At 45.0% G+C, this 27,993-nt stretch overlaps 1 protein-coding gene across 1 annotated transcript; it reads right to left on the bottom strand.

The window, feature by feature from the left end:
- Positions 1–14: 14 nt before the first annotated feature.
- On the bottom strand, positions 15–27,275 carry LOC120838934 (surfeit locus protein 1). Its single transcript, XM_040209092.2, has 9 exons — positions 27,071–27,275; positions 22,403–22,522; positions 20,562–20,683; positions 18,813–19,007; positions 15,767–15,839; positions 9,678–9,725; positions 5,227–5,341; positions 815–896; positions 15–148 (listed from the first exon to the last, which is right to left on the bottom strand). Exons 1-9 carry the CDS (start codon positions 27,095–27,097, stop codon positions 79–81), a joined length of 852 nt encoding a protein of 283 aa, XP_040065026.1. The 5' UTR covers positions 27,098–27,275; the 3' UTR covers positions 15–78.
- Between the last annotated feature and the right edge of the window lie 718 nt (positions 27,276–27,993).

Genomic DNA, 27,993 nt, shown 5'->3' with positions numbered 1-27,993 from the left:
CCCAACAGGCAACATTTGATGGTAATCCCTATTAATTTATTATAAAGTACAATACATTCTATAAAATCACCGTCGACGTCACATCAAAGTCTTCCCTAGCACATACTTTGAATACCAGAGAAATGTGGTGGCTGCACTGAGGGAATACCTGGAAAAAGAAAAAAGTAACAACGGGATCTTAGATACATCGGAGTAATGCTGATAGGATGTTCACAATTAAACATTCAGTCCTTGAAATAGGGCAAAATATCAGTAAAAGCAATTGTGAATTTCATAAGGATAGCACCCAGAAATGTCTCTTTGAGTTTTATGCTTTTCGTCGAGGGACTAATATAAAACCAGAACCTCACATGAGAAAAAAAAAATATTACTAAGTTTAAAAGAAAGGGGGGATGTCCAGCCAAGCCCTGATTGTGAACCCTATGCTTCAATGCTTACTCAGCTCTTCTTCAGGAATGACAGTGGCAATGGCCGTTGAGGCACAGCACTTTAATGAGACTTTACCGAACAAAATATGTAATACCAAGTTTTAACAAGCTTTAAACAATTACACCGGATCGTCTCGCTACAGATACTTAACAGGTCTGGTGCTTGCGGTACCACGACAATGACCGGGCACCATTCGCAGCGTGAACATTCCCACTGGAGGGAGACGTGCCAGAGAAAAAAAGTGGGAAAACAAGGCCCCTCGACTGAGGCCAACAATTGCTCCTTTGCTTCCCACAGGCCAGAGGACTAGAGCTTTGCTTTTTGAGGTGCTTGCTCATTCCAGAAATGTAGCGTGCTCTTTCATTTCTCGCAGTCCGGCGCTTACCAGGTCAAAATGTAGGAGAAGTGCTCATTCCTCAGGGTGACCTTGGTTTGACCTCCGACAGGGCCCCCTGTTATGGTACTTGCTGCAAAAAGAGCACAGACTAATTGCAAAGGCACCGTGCAGAAACTACAAGCATCTCCTCTGTTAGCCAGATTGCATCCAATTTGAAGAAGATTTAACGAAACGTCTGTAGCCAGATTGCATCCAATTTGAAGAAGATTTAACGAAACGTACTGTAGCCAGATTGCATCCAATTTGAAGAAGATTTAACGAAACATATTTTGGCAAATATTTATGGAGCGTAAAGAAACCGAGCCCCAGATATATAACAAAAAAAAAATCAAACCAGTCTAAACTGAGATTTGTGTTTATAGACAAACAACTCAATCTTTGCACTTTATTATGTAGCAGACATCCACATCATGTGACATGCATTTGGCACTGCCTAAATAACATCTACAATTTTAATTAATGATGACAATTATACATTTGTTACATACTATTTAATTGCTAATGTAGTGATGTAATTGCTGCACCATTTGCACGAAACTGTGTGCCCTGCTACATTTCATCACATGAGGAGTTTTGCCAACATTGTGCCAAAACGTAATTTCACATTATTAATACTAGAAATTTATTAGCTCAGCTACCCAACAAAAAATTCTCATTAGATTCAATTGGAATTCTAACTGGTTTTAATTGGAACCAATTGGTTGTAGTAGGTTCCAATTGAAAGCACACTAACCAATGGGTCTCCCGATTTGGAAAACCTTTCCAGTTGGAACCTTAATGGGTACCAAGTGGTTCCCATTGGTTTCCCATGGCAGTGACCAATTGGTTGCCCGAAAACCTAACTGGTGCTAATGGGCAATTTCAATTGGAATCTAATGGGAATTTTCAACTGGAAGGCCCTGCTATATGGTAAGAGAGTGCAAATTTTTAGAACTTTTGATTATTGGCTCAAATTACATGTTATTCATTTGATCTCTGTATTAAACACGGACAGTACTTTGAAGTTTTGCACAATTTCTCATGTTCAGTCTGTTCTGGAGGTTAGCTAGCTTCGATGAGTGCACTTCTCACCCTGCACTGGTGTGCTGCAGTGAAGCGACAGCCACAAAGTAGGCATCACGATTTTGCACGTTTTGCTTTGCCGCAGCGCACCCGAGTGGTAAGGGGAAAAGCACTCCTCCAGAGCGGGACATGACAAACAAAGGTGTCGCTAAAGGGGCACTGACAGGGCATTTATGCTTGCCAAAGTTTTATTTGTACATGACATGAGAGAGCCCAACTACCCAGAACACAATTCGCGGCTCAAAATTGGTTTTCTTTATGCCTGAAAACCGCCGATCAAGAACTGGCCGGCTTGAGTCATGCTCACTCTCTTCTCTGTGGTCATGTGCCATTCTCTATGGTTTAGACACACACACCAAATATAATCAAAGTCGTGGGTCATCAAAAGCAAAGACTCAATATTAAAAATCGAAAAATATATCATATTCATTTTTTGTGGCTTCTAAAAAACTGCAAATATGTTGATTAAAAAAAAATGTTTGCAGAGAGAATTGGAAGCACTCTGTGCATTCCTGCATAGTTTTCAACATGGCATCGTATTGTGGGAGTCGAAAGCTGGACAGGTGAACGAAGTGGACTAAGCGATGACGGCGGATAACCGGCGAGGGACCCTTACTTCAGAACTGCTGTTCGCAGTACCGGTAAATGTCTAGTTTTCAAAGATAACTTTTTACCGATCAAAACAATTAAGATTTATTCCGTACGACACGCCCGACCACCAAGCTGATTTGCACGAAGGCTCCGACGAGTTGTTGCCCCTTTGCCTGGCTGAAGACATTGCTCGTCTTACGAACACATTGGCACAAACGTCAAGCACGAAGTGCCTGACGTTTGAGTTTTTCATGTGAATTGCGGCATCTGCAATTTTCGTCTGGTTTGCACAACCAGAAAAACGGAAGGAAAAAAAAAAACGCAGTTGGGTGTAGGCACGTGACTTCTGGCAACTCTCTCCTCCTCTAGATTTATTCCTCCTCAGTTCAGTTCGTTCCGAGCACTTGTTTTTTTACTTTATTAAAAACATGTGACACTGTAGCAAAAGTGGTTTTCAATGTCCCATAATATAAAAAAGGAGGAACCTAATGAGTGCTGATGTAACAACTCTACCTTGCAGGAAACGTTTATAGATAAAACTGTGGGCTAGTACGATAGACTGCAATGTTCTGAGAATATATTTCCCAAATTGGAGATTTAGCAAGGTTACTTGGGTACTGCAAGAAGAGTTATATATTGACTGCTGTAGTATTTGTGTAACCTTTCTTGGTTAGTCTCACCTTTATATAGGTTTCATTGGTTGATGGCACAGTCAATATAGTAAAGTAAAACTAAATTAGCTGAAGCAGAGGAGGAAGCTTGGGAATAACCCAATCTAGTTTGTATTTGTCATTCGCATGCCGATTCTTGTTATAAAGCTCCACACAAAAAATGTAATTGATGTTCAAAATCAAAAGACAAAAGATTTGCTTTTATCTGAATTAAGAATTGCACTTTCGTTATAACTTGAACAAAACATGAATTTGGGCATTGAAAATGAGTTCTTTCTGACATTGTTTTAAATACACTATTTGGTTTACCTTCGATTCTGTATCTAAAATAACCATTCATAGCATTTCATATTGTCCTTCATCGCTCAGTCTTATTAACCCGTGTCTGTTGCTTCTACACACAACAGTTATTTCTGTATTTGAGGAAATCAAACGTGGCTGTGCAACTGATGCAAACAAAAGGTTGCACAGAAGTGGGAAAGCAAGGTAGAAACTCTTCTACATGGACTAGCCAATGTATGAATCTTAATAGGTGTAAACAAAAATGATGTGTGTGCTTAGGCTCCAAAAGTTTTAAGGCGAAAGCCTTACTTGTCCCACTGAGCGAAAAAGCAGTGTCGTGTCCAAAAGATGGCCATAAAAATATGTCAAGCACATGCCGCTCAATCATATGATCAAGGACGACGCGTCCTTGAGGTTGTCCTAGATGTCGTCCAGTGGGCGTTGTTTGCAAAGTCATCCTCTAGGCGACGTCCTTGAGGCTGTCTTAGAGGTCGTCCTAGAAGTTGTCCTAGACGTCGTCTTCTAGGTGTCGTTCTTGACGTTGTCCTAGAGGTCATCAGAGTTGTTGTTCTAGACGGCGTCCTTGACATTGTCCTCGACGTCATCCTAGAGGTTGTCCTAGACGCCGTACTTGGTGTCGATCTCTAGGACGTCGTCTTGAACTTTAATATATGTTGAAGCGTTACTCGAAATCATTTCCCCTGCGGGATGATAATGCTTTCCTTTTCCACACGTAAACTGTCTTACAAGGCATTTATCTTTAAAAAGAAATATAAATGTTTAGGTGAAAAAAAAAAAAAACTCGCTTTGTATATATAGATTGTTGCAGTTTAAGAAAGAGCAGGTCAAGCTCCTTTCATAAAGTCCTTTACTCTTTCCACTTTAAAGGGATACTTCAACAAAAAATTTGAAATATACCTGACATGTTCACAAATAGGCTGAATGTGATCCACAATATCTGTAAATGACAATCGCACATCGTTTGTATTTCGAGCCTGATGGCTGTCTTTTTCTTAATAAAAGGCCCACTCTGGCAAACGCTCGGAGAGCAGTCAGCGGAGAGCACGTCATATCTGCCACAATCGTGACATAGTTTGTTGCGGGCCCGTGATACGCTTTCTGCGTGTCGCTGTGCCCTCTCTTCAAGGTCACGTGACATTCACACGGCCTTGGATAGGCCCTGATGGCTTGTAGCATCCGCTGAAAGCAGCCGAAGCACACCAGCAATCGGGCCACTGCAAGTATCCCCAAAGCTGCCTTTGTACGAATTTTGAGTGATGGGTTAATCTTCTATAATCTTCTAGAGAGACAATAGAGACTTCTGGGAAACACAAAAGAGAGTCTCGGGGAGAGGGGAGTTCCCCCTTCAGCTTTTTTCTCGTCGTGGCTGGAGGCGAGAGTTATCGTCACTACCTGTCAAGGTTCCTAGACGGGCATTACAAATGAGGCTTTAGCGACGTCCACCAGGTGCTCTTTGCTAATCGTTTAATTTGTTTCAAAATTCCTTTTCGTATCTTTTTCAACAAGAGATTGGTGTGTCTGATGTGATAATGTTCCCTTGAACACAAATAGACCAAGAAATAAGGGTCGAAATTTCGTTGTAGTATCCCTTTAACAGAGCAAACGCTGGAAAGGAGAAGAGTGGAGAGGGGGAACCGCCAATCAGGAAACCTTGTGGGAGGGGTTTGTTCTCCTTTTCTTAACCTGCAACGGACTATAGAACATGCACATGATAAAAAATGTGACTAAAATTTCAGGCTTAACAGCTTTCATCGCCTCCTCGACTGCCCTCACCCGAGTCAGCATCAATCAGGACGGGGGCCACGTCGAGGAAGCGTGCCATGCCTTCTATGTCCTTGTAGAGCCAGACAGTGCCGCTGTGGCCCTCCTTGGGGCCCAGGGGGGGTCTCTGCACAAACGAGCGCCATGAGGTACCATCCGCAAGTCAGCCTGCTCGTCTACTAATCACATCGTGCTTGGGTGATGTTTCCTTATTAGATGTCTTTTTTTTTCCTCTTTTGATCGGTACATATACGTGGTGTCTCCCCCCAAATTTAATAAGTGTTTTTCACCGCAAAATTATACTATGCAATGCTGAACGCTCAGTTTCCATTCATATCTGGCATTAGCAGTCTGGATCAGATGTCAAAGTTTCGGAGCTCGCCATTATCGCATTAAAGAGATTTTGGGACAAATTTAAACATGCAAATGGCGACCGACAAGGACCCACAAATACATGGAGATGAGTGGCGTCAGCTACCGGAAACGGGTTCCATTTTCTCGTTGAAAGTTTCAGGTCACGTGACCTTTGAATGCAATACTGGTTATTTCTGAAACTTTGGCACCTGGCCCGGAACGCTAGTGCTACATTTGGGTGGACGCCGTGTTCGGCAATGAGCAGTTTATTTTTGTGGTGAAAAAAACATTGTAAACATTTTCTGGGAACAAGTTGTACGAGCGGGCAATAATGCATTTTGCATTATTGCCCGCTCGTTTTGATAATGCAAAAGCCGCAACCAAATAATGACGCCCGCGCAGAAGCGGCATTCGACGCACAATGCTTTGGAATCCGTACGTCCTTGAAGCGGTCGTTGACACGTTGGTGTGAGGTTCGCTAGAGGCGACGGGCAGAAGCGAACAAGTAGCTCGTCTAAGCAGGGAACAATGCCAGATCAATGCAGTGCTTATTAAGGAAGAAGTAAAATCCTCAGCAATATATGCCAAGGTAAAACCACGGCATGGAAATTGATGGATATGAGCGCTTATAAATAGAGTAAGGCTTTCGAAGAAAAGTAACAATTAGGGTGCCTACACACACGCTTTGCCTAGGCTGGTACCACTCGAGAGTTCCCAGTCGCCGACAAACACCTGCATTGCCAATCCGGGACATTACCACGGTTACCCCGTCGTCTTCGTTGGCCCTGTTTCATGGTGATAACTACAGTCGAAAAACTACAAGTTGCTGGTCAGATGAGCCTGTAGACACACGGGTGGTAATGTTAGGTCACATGCTTATCAACCTAGGTAAAGCAAAGAGAAATGTGCAAAAACATTTATCGAGGCATTTGCTCCCATTAATGCGTGCGTTTTACGAGGCCGGCGGCCAAAGCACGCTTGACAGCGTAGATGTCCGAAATAGAAATTCAGAGTAAGTAGTGAATAAGAAAACTATTGCTCGAATTTCGTAGGTAAAAACCGAGACTTCTAGCCTGCAAGGTTGGGGCATGAAACAGCAGAGTAAAAAAAGCATTGAGCAATGCGACGACCACTGCACCTGCTGCATGTCATCCGCCGTCGGACGGTCCTACAGAAATGGAAGCAGCCGCACGGCATTGCGAGGATTTCCAGGCTGTCAGAAACTCGATGTTGCTCACGTTTAAGTTGGGGGAATGAGACAGAGTTGTGAGAGGATGTGGAATGAGGAATGGCACACTGGCAGCACCCTAAGCAAAGTGCACCTAAAGGAACCCTATTGTCTGCTTTAGATTAAAGAAAACAGCTCGAGCCCCTCCCTTAAAGCCACCTGCCCGGCTGGTGGTTTCCTCCTTTCCAATATTTGCTCTAAAAACTGAAGAGAGTGCAGAGCTTTGTGGGAGGAGTTTATCCTGCTTTTCTTAACTCTTCCTCCACTCTGTACATCGAGCATCGATCACACGTGATTGACGGGCACGGAGGCTGATTATAAAACTCCCATGGGGCTCCCGCACTCCATGGATTATCTTGTAGGTAGTTGGAAGACTACAGTTTTGGTTTCTCTGTTTCTCTTTCTGCACGGCAGTAATTTTTAAACCAAGCGTGAAACCAACGGCACGTCAGTTTTTGGCGGCCTTGGCTCCAAGGTCGCTACCACGGGCCCGACATGCGCTTGCAGGCGTGGCGATTCTCACGAATTCTCCATCAATTTCTCGGGCTTGGACAGCAGCAGTGGGTCTGACGAAGAAGCCAGGTCGTTATACTACTGCAGTTCTGATGACCTGCGCTTCACCCCATTGAGAAACTGCCATAGCCAAATGGCATGTCAGTCACAATGATTGTCTGTGTGTTTGGTAGCTCAAATTCTATTTGGGCTAGAACTCTGATTTATGCAAAAATCTTTATTGATAATTTTTTTTAAAATATATATTAGAGGCATAAGTCAGTTAGAACTAATTTCTGGAAAAAGATTCCGTATGGCAAATTAACCTCGACACTCACATCATTCCAAAACCCACTTATTTAGCTTAATTTCTATGTATGGCACCACATAGCAAACTTAATAGTGTCCTCAGAAAAAAAAAAAGCCACACCAAACAGGCATTTTTTTTAGCAATCGGGAAAGAGCTAACCTGCTCTTTCCCGACCGTGTCTTCCGAACAATGCTTGGCTGGACACCGCCATTCGTGCAGAAAAGGTAATGCAGAAATTTAAGTGGACAGTTTTGTCCCCATCCTCCATACAGCATGGATATTGCCCCATCATATTTTCATCTATCTGAGCCACTGAATGTCTTCGATCAAACAACCAAATAATTTTTGCAGAGAGCGCTATATGTGCGTCTCAAAATACTGGACCGTGGTTTTACAAAAACGCTAAATAGACAGTAACTTCTGACACGCTTCGTGATTTCAGAAATGGGATTCAAACTTGCGCCTGAAGAGAAGAAATTACTTGATTGCCGGCACCAATGAGCTCTAAAGAAGGGGAACTATGTGTTCAAATGCTGGGATTCTGCAGATATTCAAATTTTCTAATATGAGTAGTTTTGAATAATACGCTATTTAATATTCGCTTTGAGATGAACTACAATATTAACATTTTTCGAAGTATTGATCGCGGCAGGTTAGTCCTGTTGAGCACACTCCTTACTGAGCACCAGTGTGATGCGGAGAAGCAACACCTGCGGAAGCATGCTCCGCAGGTTTTTCCACGGTGCACAGGTGTTAGTAAGAAGCGTGCTCAACGGGGATAACCTGTTGCAATAGATATACGTTGAAAAGTACAATTATTGCAGTCATGTGCCTAGGATGAAAGTGCACTTTGAAGACACGGTGGTGCAGGTGTGCACCTTGTGTATTAAAAAAAATGCAAGCTTTCAGCACATCAATATCTATGCTGCAGTAAAATGTTTAAAATTAAACTCTGGCTATTATGCAAAAGTTTATGGAAGGCAGAGATGCCCTGACAGGCTGCATCATTCTTGATTGTCTTTGTTTCAAATTCAAGATAAAAAAAATGATTTGTGTGCGGCAAGATCTACAAATGTCCTCTATCAGGTATAGCTGGAATCTTTGTAGGTTTAATTTTATGCAAAATCTTGTTTACTTGCAATCCCAATGTAGGCATCAGACTTGCTGAGGCCACAGTTCCTAACTATCGTAAAATACCAGGACAGGGTTAGTGCCCACCCCACTTTCACTGAAAACAGGATTAATCTAGACATGAGCACTTGCACGGTCCAATCAGGCACTTAACATATAATTTATGGGATTCCCAAGTTTGGAACACGTTAATGGTGGTCGCGTGAAAATGGCACGCGACCACGCTGTTAACACGTGGTCGCGTGCCATTTTCTATGGTTTAGAAACAACCACCAAATATAATCAGTTGTGGGTCATCGAAGGCCCACACTCAATATTAAAAATAGAAAAGAAATATGATAGCTATTTTTTTGTGATTTCCAAAAAGCTCAAAGTATGTTGATTAAAAACAAAAAGTTGCACAGCCACATGACTCAGGTAGTCTTCAGACAACATAATGAATTGCCTAGCGAAAAATAAACAAAAGAAGTTTTGGGGGTTGTCAGTGCCCTTTAAGGTCGCAGCCCAGTATACTGACAAGAGCCCGTTACATGTCAAGCTTGTTGTTATGCCAGTAGCTTGTGACTGGAGTGAAGTTTATGCATTGTAAGTCTAGCGAAAAACTAGAATGTTTCCAACAAACTGGTTGTTATAATGCCCGAGTCTCTCTAAAGCGACAAAAACAAATGACAGCGACAAGCCTCGTCAATTTGCAGCATGCTCGCAATGGCACTTTTGGAAGGCGTTTAGTCGTTTGAAGCTCGTGAAGTAAGCACAAGTGACTGCAAGCCTGCCAAAGATACACTAGCATGCATGATGCCCATGTTTGAGCATACCCTCCTTTATTCTACAAAGCCTGTCAAATCGCAAAAGACCGGTTTGAGGCTTGTCACTGTCGTTTGTCACTCTAGTGGGACTCGTGCATAAGTGGAGCCGTTAAACTAGGCAAGTTGCTCGGCACATACTGACCTTCTCGGGCTTCCGGACTATTCCAGTCAGCTGCACCTCTCCCTCAATCTGCAGAAACAAAAGAGCACACAAAGCAAATCTTCAGACGAAAAGTTGGCCCCGAACCTTTTACGATACCTGCACGATACAGCGCAGTTTTAACACGGAATGTGTTATAGGGCTGAGTTTAGAAAAGTGACACATTACGATCAACCGACACACAGGTCAAGGAGCAATATAGCCCCATGAAGCTATTTCGCTCACATGACCTCGACATCGAGGTGTCACAACATCACGAGACATAACTTGATGTGACTTGACTTCAGGTTTGGGTGTCATGCGATGTCACGTGACACCGTGACAACACATAACCGTGTGACATCACCAAGATTGTAAAGCCATGTCATGTCACTCACACACACACAGCACGTACCCAGCCGATTCGCAACAGGTTCTGTGCATTTCCGAGTCTAGCAAATATGGTCGAGACACGCTTATTACCGACAACTGAGAGTGCTTGCCGGGACACTGACATAGATTCATATTTCAACAGCTCACCTGCAGCCAATGCTAGACGGCAGTTTATGAGCAAAAAATATTTGCCGGATTCAGAGGGGTAGTCCCTAATTGAAACTTACTCTTGGCTAGAGCACTGCGCGGGCCTACTTTTTGAGACCTGGCCCGGCCTGGGCCCACTGACCTTTATAGAATCCTCGATCACCCGCACCAGTGTGCCCCGGGGCAGCGAGGTTCGCCCCATTGTCTTCGATCAAGTGCACCGGTGCGCACCGGACGTCCTCGATCAACGGAGTGCACCCTCCTGGTATGGCTTTTCGTTGCCCCAACGTACACCAAGAAAATCGACGGTGCACCGGGGTGCAGTACCATGAGGCTTTGCGGCCAGGAGCGGGAATCGAGGAGATGGCGGGAATAGCAGACGGCGCAGTCTATCGAGGTGGCGACCTTGCGAAGACGAACATGCCTCGCAGCTGCACTCTATTAATTCCTCAGCTCTTCTGAGAGCGAGACGACGATCTTCTTACCATTGCCACGATTACCGTCGATTGCTGCGGTGGCAAGGAGCGCCCGAAAGGTATGAACTTCGTGGAAAGCGTTGCGAGGTGTTTCGATGACACTGAGGTACGTTCATTATGTGGTAGTTCTCTTTCTCGAACCACCAATAATGGGCAGCATATACCTGTGGAACTGTCACCCGCTTCGTGACCCCATCGACAATCACGTCCATGATGTTCATTCGTGTGGGACCGCGAAATCCACAAGTCAAAGAACACGGGATGTTGACAGCAGATGGGCACTGCGCGCGGACCTACGCAAGAAAAAACAAACAAAATGCGCGGTGACGCATGGTGGAATCTTGCCACGGTGCACCGCCGCGGTGCAGTTTGTCTTCGATGTTGCACCGACTTCGTGCTACACGACCGAGGAGCGCTGTGCACTGTCCAGGTTTCAGGGTGATTCCGGTGCTTGTTGATCAAAAATGCTATAAGTCTCACCTGACCTGGGCTTGGCCCAATGGGATGCCTACCCGACCAGGCCTGGCACGACTCGGGCAGTGTCTGATCATCGTACATTCATGACATATCTAGCTGTGCTGAAATTTTTTTCACAGCTGGCACTTGTGGCTGGGATGCACTGCCCTTTTTTCGCAAGTACTGCAAGTTGTGAAAATGTGCATTGATGAGACTGCCACCAATTTGCGAAAATTAAGGGCTCGCAAATATTAAGGGTTTTACAGTATGGTTTCAATGAGAAACTGACTGAGCATCATTGAAAATCACTAAATCGGTCAAATTTAGAACGACTTGAAGCATGTGGGAAACACTGGGGTGCACCAAAGTTACCACTCGTGCAGCAAACGCAAAGCTAGCGGTGGGGAAACGCAAATGGTATCATCTGCATTCCCCCCCCTAGCTTTGCGCCTGCTGCACGGGTGGTAACTTTGGTGCACCCCCGTGTTTCCCACGTGCTTCAAGTCGTTCTAAATTTGACCGATTTAGTGATTTTCAATGATGCTCAGTCAGTTTCTCATTGAAACCATTCTGTAAAACCCTTAATATTCGCGAGCCCTTAATTTTCGCAAATTTTGCGAATTGAAAAATTTGCAAAATTTAATGGCACGCGAAAATTTTGGTTTTTAAGAGTTTCAATGCAGGCGTCTTGAATGCACAAAATTTAGCGGCCGCGATAATGTCCTCTGCGACCAATTCGCGAAAAATAAGGGCCGCGAAAATAAAGGTTTTACATTAAGTTTATTTTCACTAATTAAAAAGACAATTAACAAACTTTACTTAACTACTCACAAGACTGTCATGCTTGTTCACCCCTCAAATGTCCGCTGAGCTCAACATACATATAGCAGTAAAAACGCCTTTTTTAAAAAAATCTGTTCTGAATTAAAAATATTACCATGTATATGGGACAAGGGGTGTACGTAATACACCCCCTTGTTCTGAGAGTGTACACCGATTTTTCCTCACTTTCTGGAAGCATTAGAAGCTGCCGAAACTGTGGGCACAAGAATGTTGCTACCTTATGAATATCTTCTGATTTGCAAGTTGCTTTCCAGGTGCTTTGCTCTGTGTCTTTGAGTTTTATGATCAGAGAAGAGCCTCCAGGCTTCACATGAAGATGACTGCTTAGTATGGCAAAGCACAACACCACCAACGGCAAGGTGGGGCGCCTATCTTGTTCCAGCTTGTCGCTCGACTTAAAAAGGGTTCCAAAGAAATCAATGATGTCCTCCAGTATAGGTTTGCACACCGCATCAAGCAAAGAGTTGCTTTGAGTGTAGAGGAGAGATTCAATGCCTTCGTAGTGGGTGAACACCGACTTGAGCATGGCCAGTTTAAGATTCCACCTTGTGCTCACATCTCGGTAGACAGCATCTGGCAACCGGCTAACAAGTCCACTTTGCTTCAGAAATGTCACCCCCAACTTCACACCTTTGATGTTTTTGTGCAAGGCGGGGAGCTCTTGTGTGACAAAGGACTCCTCGAATGTATTCTGGAGCACCCTATTTAAGATCCGAGCAATGCCGCTCATTTTTGTATAGGACCGGAGTGCATTTATATTTGCGCCTTGGTCAGTCACAAACACCATGTTGGCCAGGACGTCTTCACCAAATCCAAGTTTTGAAAATCCTCCGCACAATTTCTTTACGTATGTTTTCTCCTGTCTCTCTTTTAAAAAATTGCGAGTGAACATGACTTTGCTTTGCAAAACCCATCTTTCATCAATGAAGTGTACAGTCACGATGGTGTAGGATATCTTTTTAAAATCGTCAGTCCACATGTCGGTGGTAACAGCACAGCGACTTTTTCCCATTGCTGGTTCACCAATAGATCTCATGGTTTCCCTCATAGCTTTTGCTAGATCAGCGACTTTCCAAGAACAGTTGTGGGGAGTGGCAGTGCGTCAATCACACTAACGTGTTTTAAACGGGTGCCGATGCTTATAAGCTCGTCCGCGAGCTTCACAAAGCCTTCTCCCTGGACCACATCGAAGGGCCACACATCCTTTGCACATAACCCGACTCAAGACACTGTCAAAGTCTCTTTAATGCTTGCAGGAATGCTGACTTTGCTTGCAGCAAAAAAAGAAGTAGTGCTTGCAGATTCAGAAATGTATTACTTACATTTATTTTCGGCTCAAATGTGAGGTTCCCGTTTTGGTGCAGTCGTAGGTTAAAAAGCTTTGCAGTCACTGCATTGCACATGTTCCACCAGTGCTGACAGGGCTGGGTCAACAACTTAAAGAAACTGTTTCCAAATGTCACTCTTCATGGCGTCCTTAGCAACAAGCTTGAATTGCCCTGATGAAAGTCCTTCCTTCACCTTTCTGGAGTTCATTTTAACGGCACAAAATGTGAACTGAAGGTGGCATCCAGACTTTTGCAATCCCAAGGTGGTAAAATTATTCAAGGTGCAGACGAAGACCACTCGGGTCACGGTCATATCGCAGTCAGATGGTGAACCTTTGAAGGCTTACACAAATATAAAAGACGGCTTGTCTTCAGAAGAGTTTGGATTTGGGCTAGTTGGTTGAACATGTCTAGGGGTTAAAAGCGCTAAAAACGACGGACGAGTAGTGGTGTGTGTGTCTCCTAGTCGTCTGTCGTTTTTAGTGCTTTTAACCCCTAAACAGCTTATCTTCGGTAACCAGAAGGCGTTTTCTTTTTGTTGTTCTCTTCAAGAGTTGGAAAAAGAAAAAAGAATGACTTTTGTATTGTCTTCTGTGACCGGATTGCCCTCGGTTTCTGGGGGCAGCTGTCCCACTATTGGGACAGCTGACCCCAGGAATCCCCAGGATTCTTCTCTGTATCTTCTTGTGGGCGTTTTTAGTTCAAGACAGCTTTTTTTATTTCAAAGATTTCTTTTAGTGGCGTCATAGGGAGTTTGCACTTCAGCTTTTTCGTTTCTTTCAAATCTATATGCATTAGCATTTTCTTCTCAACGTTTTAGAAAGTGCACTACACCATTGCACAAGCCCGACCCGGGCTGGGCCCGGAAACAATCCGTGTTACCCTGCCCGGGCCGAGGGGCTATCGGAGCTATCCGGCCTGCGCCCGGCCGGTGGGCTGCGGCTGGGGGCCGACAGGCCGGCCGTTGCCCGGCCGGTCAGCCATTCCCACTCCTGGAATGGCTGAACCATTCCATTCCTCTAATTCCGCGAATGTATCAAGCGATGCACAGAGCTCATTATCATGTGATACATATCCAGAGTGCCGGATTTGCTGGGGTGGCTCGTAGAGTCCGCTGTGGCCCATCGTAAGGTAAAACAGAGTAGTGTAATATCCCGAGATATAGCCCACCTAAAAACAAGAGCAAACCGGGTGAAATAATGGAGTGGGCTAACTTTCGGTGTACAGTCAAGAAAACTTGAAAAGATGCTATTTTTAGGTTATGTGTTTTAGGCCAAGCTTGTTATCATGGCGAGGCAATGGAACAAAGATGACTCTACTTTCCAGTCCACAACATTTGCTTACATCCCACCATAGCTAACTAGATGCATTTACGCCGAGGCCACCTTTGATCCCAACATTACTATTACTACAAGTGAGCTATCTTTCGGTGTTTAAAAAACATAGAAAATCAAGCCAAAATAGGAGTGGGCCATCTTTTGGGAATGAGGCATCTCTCGGGATTTTACAGTATATAGGCACTTAGTAACGAGGCGTTCATCAGGGAATCAGCTAGAGGCACTGTGTCCCAAAAACGTGAGCAAGTCATGGCCCTCCGTGCCATAATGACGTAACAAACTTGCATAGCTGGCCCTGAGTGCCACTTATGGCACTCCGTGCACACCTTTGAAGTGAGAGGGCCTGAGCCTGAGAGGTGGGTGGCATTGCTTTGTCCTTGCCTGGCGGCCAACGACCGGTGCTCTGATCACACATGGTCTCAACAGCTGCTTTGTTGCGTCTTGCAGCGCCAGGAATGACATTTTGTATGCCTACAACTTTTCAATCGTGGGTGCTGCCACTTTCACCTCGAAGGAGCATGAGCCAGTCAGACAATGAAACCTTCGGTCACCTTAACTGCAACAATGCTGTTTCAAGGGCCACTTTGAACATTCGCCAGCGTTACGCCAGCGGGCTGTGGATCCTAGCTGAAGGTCGACACAGCTTGCGTAAGGACAGAAACCATTCCATTCCCGTTCCATCTAGAGCAAAAGGTATTTAAATTCATTCTCATTCCATTTCCATTCCATTCCGGGACTGCAGAATTGCGGAACGATTCCGGAATCCTTCCGGAGTGGCAACTTAGTAACAATGATGCTCTCGGCCTTGGGCAAAGTGGTGCTAAGGCGATCCCGACGTGACGAGTGCGACAACGTGATCAATGCAATTGACGAGCGAGTTTTAGCTGGGGTGACTACGCACATTGTGAAATAAATGTTTGCACAAATTTCTGTCCCTCACTTCTTTAAAAGTTCTCATAGGGGTCAACTGATACCGGTATCTTGCAGGAACGTGCGACTGCCATTTAACGCTGCTGCAAGCGAAGCATAACCCTAGTCAAAGACCTCATTTGTTTGTGTACAAGGGTGTACAATCGTCTCAGGATATGCAAAAGAAGGTAGCGCTGCCTTACCTGACCCTGTGCTCTGGACTCGGGGGCTGTCTTTGCTCTGGGTACCCAGCCCCGATTCACCAAGATGCTCACACTTTTAGGGAGGGTGGAGAAAAAAAAGATTATGACAATTTTTGTTAAATTCTTCATTCTCTGGAAGTATTTGTCATTACTGCATGATTGCAAGTGGGCAAAGATGGTTTATTTGCACTAGACATGTTTTTGTTTTTCTTTGGAATATACTCAAAGAAGTGAAGTGAACAAATAGTTTGCAATACATGTTTGCAAGATTAATGAAAGCTAAAGAACTGTCAGCTAAACCTATAACACTAATGTAAAGAAACTTGTAATGCAGCTAATTTCTTTTACATTCCTAAATTATTAGGATTGTGGGAATATTTATATACTAGTTTTGAATAATACGCTATTTGGAATTCGCTTCAAAATTAACTGCAATATTCCCATTTTTCTATGTGTTGATTGTTGCAAGTTTGGCTTTGTTGAGGACGCTTCTTACCGAACACTGGTGCACTGCGGAGAAGCAACACCCGCAAGGCTCCCATGGGTGTCGCTTCTCTGCAGTGCCCCAGTGCTCTGTGAGAAGCGCGCTCAATGGGGCCGATCGGCCGCAATCACCACTTAGAAAAATATGAATATTGCAGTCGCGTGGTTAGGAAAAAAGCACACTTTGAAGGTAGGGTGGTGCACATGCACACCTGGTGCATTTAAAAAGAAACTAAAACTTTGTGAATGTTAATATTTACATTGCAGAAACATTTTCCAAATTAAACCATGGCTACACGGTGCGCAAGTTCGCCTGCTCCTTGCACACCTCGGGCATTCACTTACCCCCAATCGTGCCCAGAGGCTTTTGTTTACCCCCGACCTTAACCGATGACGGCAGATGTTTGGCTGCTTCATCGTTGAGCATTCCCTACGCATACTCTATGTTCGTCTTTAATTGGCATGCTTTTCCTTGTGTTCTGTGCCGAAGACGCATTTCAGAACACTTTCTCGCAGTATTATGCAAGAATATGTTAGACAGAGATACCCTGACAATTTGTGTTAATAGTTTCGTGACTGTATCTTTAACGCGATAGCATTTAGAAGCTTGTGTCGCGGAAAATTCGGCGTCGGCAATGGTGGGACATAAAAATCTTATAATGCAATGCGCGGGGCCACGTGTGACGTCATGCGTATGACGTCGCAAGGGGTTCCCGTTTCAAACCATTGCCATCTCAAGCTTCCCGTTTGTACCTTCTTGTTTCGACCTGGCTTAGAACAACCTTCTCGCTTCATCTTCTTCCATTTCGTTCTCTCCCGAAACAACCCTTCTGCTTCACCCACTGCTCGTTATCAGTTCGGTCAGTTCAAGCGTTCAGTGTCTGTTGTCCTTAGTGACCACATTTCGCCTTCTCCCGAAACAACCTCGAAGATTTGAACAGCAGCAGTCATTTTTTGCACACTTTTCTGGTGTTTGTGGTGCCTACAGTGCTGCAAACGAGCAAAGCAGTTATCGCTTTCACCAGCGCAAGATGTCTTCATTCATGCTTGACTGTTTTGATGGCGCATGATGAATTGCCATTTTCCATTCATTGGTGGAACGACTACGGAAACTGAGGACCACAGACCCAAAACCACAATACGTCTTGGCACCGTAAAATAAACGTTGCGTCAGGGAGAGCTCACCCTAACATTTACAGCTTCATTGATCTGATCAAACGAAATGAGGCCTTGACAACGATACCTTTTTGAGGTATCGTTGAGGTTTTAGAACATGTAGTTTTTTTCATTTATATGCGCCATCGTTTTGCCAATCTCAGCCTTTCCAGTTTGAAGGAACGCCAACCCGCTTGCACATCTGCTCACTGCAGCACGTTTCGTAGGCGTTGGAAACCGATGAAACAGTAGTGAGTTTCAGTACTGCATATACGAGTGAAAGCCAGCACTGTGCGTTTGCATGAGCGTTGCGTGTTTAACACTGCACGTGCACGGAGCCCAAAATTGCAGTCATAAATTGGAGCATGGCGACGACACGCATACGTATCGTGGAGCACGCAATTCTAACAAAAAAACACACAGCGCTTGCATTAGCTTCTCTATGCAATACTAAAACTCTCTAATAGGGTACAATCCCATACTGGCTGCAGCACTACATTGAGACAGTGAAGAGTGGTTTCTGCATTTGAAAATGACATTTCGCGAGCCATGATCGCAAGCAGTTCCGCCATGCCTGCTGAGCAGGAGAACCTCGGGACCCTCACTAGAGCGCTTCCCGTTTCCGCCGCGGGAGGGAGAGCAACGAGCTGGAGACGCGAATAGTGCCGCATACTTGTACGAGAGGGAATGCTACTCCATACTTCTAGGAGATTCATGTTTACTCCTACCCCAAATGTTCAACGCCGTACATTCTAGGCCAAATGTTCGAGAAACCGAGCGTAGTAGATAAGGAGCCCAGCGTGACCTTGCTGACTCACTCTCGCGCTAGCCAGCTGTTACGCCGACACCTCAACGCTCGCAGCCGCTTTCCCTGCGCTCACTTGTTCTTTTTGACTGTGGCATGAGTTTGCTGATTAAACCTTTACTTTCAATTTTACACTTGTTGATTGTTTTCCATCCGCAACAGTAATAGTTTTGATGACAGTCCTGTAAGTGCTGAGAGAAAGACAAAAAAAATGACAATGGCTCGTTCGTGCAAACAGTGTCGTGGGATGCACGTAAAGAGGAATGTTGGCCACATAGTTATGCATCAGTAAATGGCTCGGATATTCTAAAATAGTGCTTAAATTGGAATAACGCTTTACTTCGATGCAGGAATGGTAAAAAATATTTGGGAACACGGGGAAGCCTCGAGGACTCTTAAGGGAACCACGAGGTTCCCGAGAACGACTGGGTTCCCAGGAACGGAGTTTGAGAACCCATTCTTTCCATAGCCTGTAGGCTCGCTTACAGCTTTACAGCATCAATACAGGGACCAGGATGGTTTCCTTGGCTGATCATTGAAAAAGAGGGGGGCATCCTGAAGGTCGGAAAGTTTGCGAATTCCTGCCTTAGAAGTAGCACTCACTCCCTGTCGGCGAGCTTGAAGGGCGTGATGACGAGGGCACCGGTCTGGCTGGAGGAGGAGAGCAATCCACCGGACTGCTTTTCGCTGTCTCCCGACTGGATCAGGGACCGGGGACACACGTAGACCTCGCGCGCATGGTCGAAAGTCCCCACCACTCGCACCCGCTGGTACTCCATCGAGGAGAGCTCCGAGAGGCTGCACAAAGAATGGTCGCCTTAAAGGACTTGGACAGCCAAAGTCCGGCATAATGAACCTCCATTTAACAAAATTTGCAACAAATTAAAGCGTTTCTCAGGTTTCTGTTACGCTCCAACTGAAGGCTGCACAACTTCACTATGTCCATTTTTGTCATTTTAGGGACACTCGAATGAACCTCCATGTTAACAATATTTGTGACAAAATTTCAGATTCCTTTTGCATTGTAACTGAAAATTAAACCACACCTATTTTATCCCTATTTCAGCAAAGTAGCTTTTCGAGGCAGTTTCGAGTTAATGAATACTCTGCTTGTTGGTTTATGCAAGTGGCAAACTACAATGTGAAATACAGGTAATTTTTTTAATAATTATTGCGTGATACACAAAGCTCTAACACACACTGCAGCTGATAACGTCGTCTCAAAGCCATTTTGGGAGTCCTTTCTTACAAGAACCCCTTTAGCCTAGAAAGAACCTAGAACATGGGTTCTCAAATGGGCATCCCCAGCCCTCATGCAACGGTCAAGCCGAGCAATAAACCTTTTTTTTTATTGATGCTGGCTGTACCAGAAGGTTATATAGGTCAATATATGTGTGCTGAGTGAGTATGGTTGATTACTCTCCGTTGCAGAGCTTCGAAGTTAGTTTGCATGCATTTAGTTTTATTTACCTTTTTGGCACTGTAATCGTTTCAATACCCCCCTCCTCCATTCCAGCAGATGGGGTCCACCATCACTACTGCCGATCCAGAAAGGGTCCCAGAACATCGGTGGTTGAGAACACCCGACCTCGAAACTCGGAACGCCAAAATTAAGCAACCGAGTTTTTGTCCATTTATAAGAGCAACATTAGGACCACAAAAAAGTGCTGGGTTCAAATTTTACTCGCTGGAGATTACTCGGCGGAAAATGAAAACTAGCGTAGGAGGGTTGCGAACCAGAAATTAGATTTTCACTGTAACAATTAAAACATTCTAGCAAACTATTTCTTTCCTTCTCTCCCTTGCAAAGCTCTCCACTTTTGCCGCGACGAATCTGCAGGACTCGAGCACATGAGCCAAATCCAACTCGCGAGTCAGATATGAGCGCCGCGCCACACCGACTGCGCCCGGTGAGGATCATTCTGTTGGCAAGCATTTGGGCCTGCGTTTGTGCTCAGTTAGTGCCGCCACAGAAATCGAGGGGCTATAACAATTCTTGTGCACAATGCATACAAAAGCAAGCTGCCAATCTAGGCACACGGCTGCGACGAACGTCGGCAGCATGATCCGGTCAAAAGTACGCTAGACATCTTGTTCCGGTTACAAGCCCGAAGAGCAGGCACAGAAGTGGCACGAGCTGTCGGGGAAGCTCGTCCCCGGTTTCCAGTCATTTATCCGCGGGCACCCAGCAGCTCACAGTAGATTGCGATAGTGATACCAGATGGTGCCTTAAGACTCCATAACATACTACTGCTTCGATTACGCTGTAAGTGTGTGGCACCATCTGTCAGCAGTATTGCGCACTAGAGCTCGAAGGTGCCACCTGGTACTACTATCGCAAACTACACCCACCTTTCGGGGAGGTCCACTGGAGGCAGCTCCGTCTTCCGACTCAGTTCGTCGATGAGCTGCAGCTTCCACTTGCGCCTCTGGACCTGCCACGTCCCAAGGGCGAACGTTGCCGCCGGGATCGCCTGGTTTGAAGAAGAAAGCACGAGGGCCGAGCTGAAATGCTTTTCAGTTTGCGTTTCACGGCGATGGCTGTTATGGCGACACTCCAGCTGCATTTGTGGCATCGGCATTGTGTTAGGCAAAAAAACTCCGTTGCGCTCGTACGTGCAACACCTTGTGATGCCGGGAAAAGTGCGTGGCTGTTGCCAGGCCGCAGTGTCTTTTCCTGCTTCTACGGCACATTCCCCACCATAAAACTCAATATGCCCGTACTACTACCATATGCAAAGCAACCCCCCCCCCCCCTTCCATAATGGTATTGAGGCGGAGACTCATGTGTTAGTGTTCCCTTTCCTACGGTGACCCCAAGGCTGTGTTGTGTGTGATGGAGTGAATATGCTTAAAGTAAGCGAGCAATGACAGCTATCGTTGTCATTCCTTTGCACTGTGGGTGAAATGCTGCAGATATTTTTTTCTCGAATTGAGATGCCTTTTTTTTTTTGGCCAATGTTTCTAGCCCGTTTTTTAAAATACCTTTTGAGGATTGAGTATGCGGCAGGGGCTCTGCAGTATTTGTACCCACCTAGGGTTACTTGGGCAGGACGCAGGGGGAGCTAAATTTTATTTTAATTAGAGCGGCTTATGCCAGATTCCCAGTGAGTGTGTGTGCAAAATGTTTCAGATACTTTTCTGGCACATTGTGCAACACTGCTAGTGCAGGCTTGACATTGGTGCATTTATGCATTTTACTACAAAAGGGTATTTGTGAGCACCAAATTTTGCCGCTAAGGTTCATACCCCAAATGAGCAATTTCTACCAGAGTAGCATTAATTGATAAACAACCACCCAGTTTTACTTAGAAAAAAAAAAGGGATTGCTTATTTGTGCTAACGCTAACAGCGTGGAAACCAGCACTTCTTGGTTTTCACAGCATTTCAAAGGAGCTATCATGAAAAGCCCGATGTTGAATGTTACCTGTGGCTAAACATGTCCATGATGCCATTTCAAACTGTGACCGAATAAGCAGGGGCATCTATCTAAATGTTTTTCATCAAATATAATCCAAGACAGAAACTGTAAAGCTCAGGCCGTCATTTCCATTTCTTGTTGAGGCATACGCAAAATGTTAGAAGTCTCCATCGGGTGCTTCTCTCAAAATTCCTCAAGACCACTGTGAATCACGATGTGTTCCGTTTGGAGTGCCATTCAAAAAGTGGTATTCGAAATTTGGTGCATTTTAAGATAATTTTTAACACCTTTGAATATTTGGTTCGACCGAGTATTTTACATCCGCCGAGTGTACTTTGTCCAAAGCACGCATGCACCGTGGCAAAATGACACGCGTGGCAGCAGTGTTGCGGGCATTGTAGTGACGGATGCAATTCCCTGCAGTGTAGTGAAGTGCACTGGCTGAAAGCCATTCTTCCAGAAGGGTTCTCTGCTGCACATTTGGGAAAACTTTTAGCACAGAATGTGTTTGGGGCTGGGTCTCATGAGAGAAATTACACATTACACTCAATACATACTATGGTCATCATCATCATCATTTGTTAAACCTTGAAGGCCCTTACGGGCATTACAAAAGGTGGGGGTATCCCGCAGTGAAGCATTTGTTGCCCTTATGCCTCGCGAGATGCCACACCTGTGCAACACCGTGTTTTCTCAAACAGATGGACACGCAAATATAATGACCAGTCTGCTGTTCAAGATGCCCCAGATTCGTAGTGGGGCTGCCGCTCACCAGGAGGGAGTAACCGCCAACTCCAATGTTCCTGGGTTGCCTGACGCTGCTCAGGTGTTGCTGTCTTCCTTGCGACGTCTCTTGCCAGTGCTTGGCACACTTGTTTGCAAAGCGGCCAATCTGCAAGCAGTTAACAGACAGACAATGAACATGCTGGAATCATAAATCGAGGGGCTCACTCGAAAAATACCCCGGAAAAATCAACGCCTGCATGTAACGAGCTCAAACTTTCACCAAAGGTGTATTTTAACATATTTTATCGTTACAAGATTTCTACGCGTAGCTCAGGCCCTTCTCGTGAAAAATTTGACTGTAATACTCCTGACATTTTCAATGGCGGACGCCGACGCAGACGGCCAAGTTGTGCGAGGATAGGGAGCCTAGATTTAAAAGAGGGAACAACTCAAACCATGGAGAGTTTGCGATTTAATGATGGACACCTCTTGCACAGATTAGCTGCTCATGTGCATGCATGCATTGGCACTTGGTGAGGAACATAGCAGGCTGTGAGGCTGAGTAAAGCTTAGACACGCTTGCAAACGACAGAAGCTCTTGCCTCCTCCTTGCAGCTTGTATGGCAAACACAGCTCAAAAACCGTGTGACCAGGGTTGATCGAGCAATCGGAAACATGCTGACACATAGTAGGCACACTAACCGAGGATTGTGCCTGTGGCGCCATCTTCCGAGAGACACAGCAATAAGCGTACGAGGGCATTGTCTGCTTTTAACCGACTGCCGCCATCTGCTTCGTCTATCGGGAGATGGTGCCATAAGCACATTCCACAAGTATAGGGCGTCTGAAATGCCCAGGCTTGATCTAAAATGGGCCGTAAAAATTGGCGCCTGCACGTATCAGTTTAAACTTTTCGTCAAAGGTGTATTTCACAGGTGGGTTTCATCTTGTAAAATTACAAGGCGTAGCTCCCTTTTAAAAAATATAGCAAGAAAACTTGCCAGGGTTAACGGCAGAAGGCGACACAGACGACCGAGTTGAGTGGCGGGACGCATTTGGCACACATATGAATAGATGGTGCTACCTGCTTGGCTTTAAAAGACAAAGACTGAAACTGCCCGTGGCGATTGCAGGCTATTAAAATGCACAGAATCTTTTTGTAATGTACCTTTGGTTTAAAAACAAATGCGGACAATGATAGCAAAACTTGAAAAAGACAAAAAAAGAAATTGCGGCTGCATAACAACGGAGCTTTTACTGCCGACGGATTTCGTCTGCGTGTTGTCTGCTTTCTTTCACTGGCCGGCTGTATCATCCGATGCCATCTAACAATATGTGTGCCTAACGTGCCCCGCCGCTCGACTCTGTCGTCTGTGTCGCTGTTTGCCAATGACCCTGGCAAGTTTTTCGGCCCATTTACAGAAAGGGAGCTACGCCTTGTAATTTTACAAGGTAAAAACCACCTGTGAAATAAACCTTTGACAAAAGGTTTAGATTGTTATGCGCAGGTGCCAATTTTTTCGACCCATTGTAGATCCAGCCTCAGCGTTTCAGACACCTTATATATAGGGTGTCCCAAGTCACCAGGCTCAATCTAAAATAGACCATAACAATCGAGCAATCTAAACTTTTCGTCAAAGGTGTATTTCACAGGTCGGTTTTTTCTTGTAAAATTACAAAGCATAGCTCTCTTTGTGTAAAAGATGGGGCCAAGAAACTTGCCAGGCTCAACGGCGGGTGGTGACGCAGCCGACCGAGTTGAGTTGCCGGGGGTGTGTTTGGTGCACATACTGATAGATGGCATCTGGAGCAGCGCCCGAAGGTGTAGCCGACCAGCGAAAGAAAGCAGACGACACGCAGACGAAATCCGTTGACAACAAAAGCGCCGTCGTTATGCAAACACATTTTTTTTCCTTTGAGTTTTGCTTTTATTGTTTGCATTTATTTTTTAATTAAAGGTACATTTCAAAAAGATTATGTTCATTTGAATAAACCGTGGTGGTTGCTAGCAGTCTCGTTCAGGAGGTAGCGCCATCTATCAATACGAGCGCCAAACCCACCCCGATACTCGACCTGGTCGTCTGCGTCGCCGCCCGCCTTTGACCCTGGCAAGTTTCATGGCCCTATTTTTTTACAAAAAGAGGGCTATGCTTTGTGATTTTACAAGAAAAACCGACTTGTGAGGTAACCTTTGACGAAAAGTTTAGATTGATACGCGAAGGCGTTGATTTTTATGGTCCATTTTAGATTGAGCCTGGTGACTTGGGACACCCTATATGCGATTTGCTCAGACATGTGTCGTGCACAACTTTTTCCAGATGGAAGTGTGTAGGTTTTCCTCCGCTTAATTATAGTTTACTCTGGAACGTTTTAAAAGAGTAAAAACAGCACAAAGAAGACATGGACAGAAAAGATGAACACGCACAGAGCGCTGACTTTCAACTGTTCACTTCCTGAAAAAAGACGCCCACCGTCGTGCCCACATACATACATCCAATCACATCCCATCACGTATGTCACATCATATCAACTGACCATTTCGTCAAAAACTGCTGATAATGCAAGTTCGCAGTCATATAAACAAATTGAGGGAGAGCTGACACACTTATCATTCTACATTGAAATAAAGAATGGTTCCGCAATCTCTCCAGTCGTCTTCTGACGATGCTTTGCAAGAATCTCGGTATCGATTAAAACAGGGGTGCACCCGCACCTATAAATGCAACGCCAAGTTTCCTGAGGGTGACAACTTCATCGAGCATGCATGCTCCCACCATCTGTTGTTTACACAGAGGTCGGAACCCTATATCCCTGGCTGTGTTAAACAGCATAAAAACAAGTTTGTTCCTTGCATGGGTGGGGTGGTACATTGTATTCCGCTGACGTGTAAGAAGGCATACGTCGGCCAAACAGGCTGTTGTGTAAACGACAGATTGCGGAAACATGCATGCTCTATGTAGCCATCACTGTCAGGAAACTTGGCGGTGCATTGTGATAGGTACGGGTGCACCCCTGTTTTAATCGATATTGAGACTCTTGCAAAACATCGTCAGAAGACGACTAGAGAGATTACGGAAGCATTCTTTATTTCGATGTAGAATGATATGTGTGTTGGCTCTCCCTCTATTTGTTTATATGACTGCGAACTTGCGTTTATCAGCGGTTTTAGGCGAAATGGTCAGTGAATATGACTTGACTTACGTGATTTGATTGGATGTATGTGGGCATGATGGTAGGCGTCTTTTTTCAGCAATAAAACAGTTGAAAGTAAGTGCTCTGTGTGTGTGTACACCTCCTCTGTCCGTGTCGTTTTTACGCTGTTTTTACCCTCTTAAAATAAAACACCAACTAGCCCAACTCACTACTGTGTTACACTTTGGAACGATTTTTGTCGGAGGGAAGAGTGACCCCTGGCCAACGTTACTAGATTGGCTCAATTACGGAACTGCCCATAGATGCTACTTGTACGAGCTACACCCCCTCTCCCCCCCACGGCTCGCTCTTCGTCGCTCGATGTGCCACCGCTTTTGGGAGACGGCTGCTGTGTTGACTGCAGCGTATTCTACGGAATATTTATGTTTCGAAGCACAGCATCTAGATCAGGGTGTAAGATAGACAGGTGGGGAAACGGCCCATAGAAGCCTACCGCAGCGCCGTTACCGGATTGTGTACTCGTCTGCTTGCGTGGGTACCCCCGATTTGCGAGAGATGGCGCTGCGGCGAGAGGAAAAAAAAAATGGGAATCGGATTTGCATGGAACTTTATGGGAGAGTGCACAAAATAAACCGAGAGCACGACAGTCCTCCATTAAAAATCCACGAGAAACCATCTTCGTCAGTTTAGCCAATCGCTACCAGTCGCCCACCTGGAGTGAGAGTTTGCGGTGCTCCATATAGATGGCGCCACAGAAAAAGAGAAAACCAAGGGGGACACAATCCGGTCGCTCATTTGGCTCTCGTTTCCCCACCTGTCTATCTTACACCCTGATCTAGATAGAGTTTCAGCATACTTTATGGAACACAGTTTTAAAACAAAAATCTGGATGATGTTTCAAATGGCGCGAGGCGGTCTAAAGGGAGTGAGGGGGGTACCTCTTCTGCGGGAGTTCCACAACTGGGGTAATCTAGTAACGTTGCCACTTGCGTCGTTGGAAGCTCATGAAGTAGGCCTTAGGATGCAGCCCATCTCCCTCTTTGCTGGCTGTCAATCAAGACGTCTGCTGCTGTTGTCCTTCTTGAAAACAAGAAAGGGAGAGAGGACGCGCCTCTCCACGCCTCTAACGACTCACTGACGTCCTTTGAAAATCGTGCTGTTTCGCGCAAGGCTCAATAGTTTATTTCCTCACAAAAATCAATTTATATATATATATATATATATATATATATATATTTTTTTTTTTTTTTTTTTTTCGTGTGCGGCATTATTTGTTTAGCAGGAGTCACAGACAAGAGCTAAGAAATGCGGGAAAAGGGCACCTTCACTTCTGAGAAAGAACTTTCTCACAAACTATCGTCGAAAAAGGTTGACAGAAAATCTCCAGCATTTTGTCGTCTGCCTCTCCCGAGGTGCCTTCCCGATTTCAACGGTTTGAGCAAACAACTTACTAAAACGTCTATCGCGTTTAGTAATGTGGCTATCAACTAAATATAATGGTTAAGAAAGAATGCAATTGTAAGGAAGTTAATATCGGCAGTTGCAGTTTCAGATATCTTACCGCTTTGCCGGTTCTGCTTCCCAACATGTTTTGCTCGTGGAATAGTAAAAAAAGTCAACTTTAGAAGTTAGAGCAGAGACAACTTCATATCAGCCAGAGCAAGCCAAAGGTTGTTAGTTTTTTTTTCAACGTTTCCTTTTTTAACATTTTATATAAGTTAAAAATCGCTTGGCAGTTTTTAAAAAGTAAAAATCTAGTATAACATAGATATATAGAGGATATAGAGCTAATACATTTAACCTGATCAAATAATCTGAAGTATGGACAAGGTATATGTACATCAACGAGGTATATGTACATGGGTAGCGAAGCTTCGGCCAAAAAGCGGTTCAAAACAAATCGCCAGCGACATCGACCTGGAGGGTCACGTGAAGGATGCGATTGAAGCGCGACTAGGAGAGGTGGGGACAAACATTATTAAAATTAATTAGTTTGTGACTAGAAGTATAATCATTGGTATTTTTAAACAAGCTAAATTAAATTATTAGATAATATCAATCATATTTAACGTGCAACAAAATTCAAAACTGTTTTTGTTTTTGCTAATATTATGCATACTTCTTATTAGCGTCCTCTGTACGCCACTAGCAAAAGGAAGTGCTTCCTCCGACGGGCGTCGGAGGAGTGGGACCTGTGTGCAAATCGTTCCTCCGACGCCGGAAGTGACGTAGTCGCGTCGGAGGAAAGACGGCTGTGTGGAAATCACTCCTTCGACGCCGGAAGTAACGTATTATCCCCGGCCCCGGATGTTGCCTTTGGGCGCGTTAAGTTAGTGAGTGGCTCCGGACATCTGCGCTCGAGCGCGCGGGTCCGGAGCGTAGCTTAACGGCGCACTTTCGTACCGAGGCGCCATCTGACGCCTATTTCTCTTTAACGTTTCCGGTTCCGGCTTTCCGGCGCGCGCTTTAACATGGCTCCCGTCT

Source organism: Ixodes scapularis, unplaced genomic scaffold, assembly GCF_016920785.2.
Source record: "Ixodes scapularis isolate PalLabHiFi unplaced genomic scaffold, ASM1692078v2 PGA_scaffold3__209_contigs__length_174095766, whole genome shotgun sequence".
Taxonomy (NCBI): Eukaryota; Metazoa; Arthropoda; class Arachnida; order Ixodida; family Ixodidae; genus Ixodes; species Ixodes scapularis.
This window is presented reverse-complemented; position numbering and strand designations above follow the sequence as displayed.

Bases quoted from the DNA above. Each gene is read 5' to 3' on its own strand.
- LOC120838934 (XM_040209092.2), bottom strand. From the start codon at position 27,097: ATGTTGGGAAGCAGAACCGGCAAAGCG. The intron at 9,726-15,766 runs GTAAGGCAGCGC...TTGTTTCTGCAG, and splicing joins AGTCCAGAGCACAGGGTCAG to ATTGAGGGAGAGGTGCAGCT. The intron at 149-814 runs GTAAGCGCCGGA...TTCTTTTTCCAG, and splicing joins TTCTCCTACATTTTGACCTG to GTATTCCCTCAGTGCAGCCA.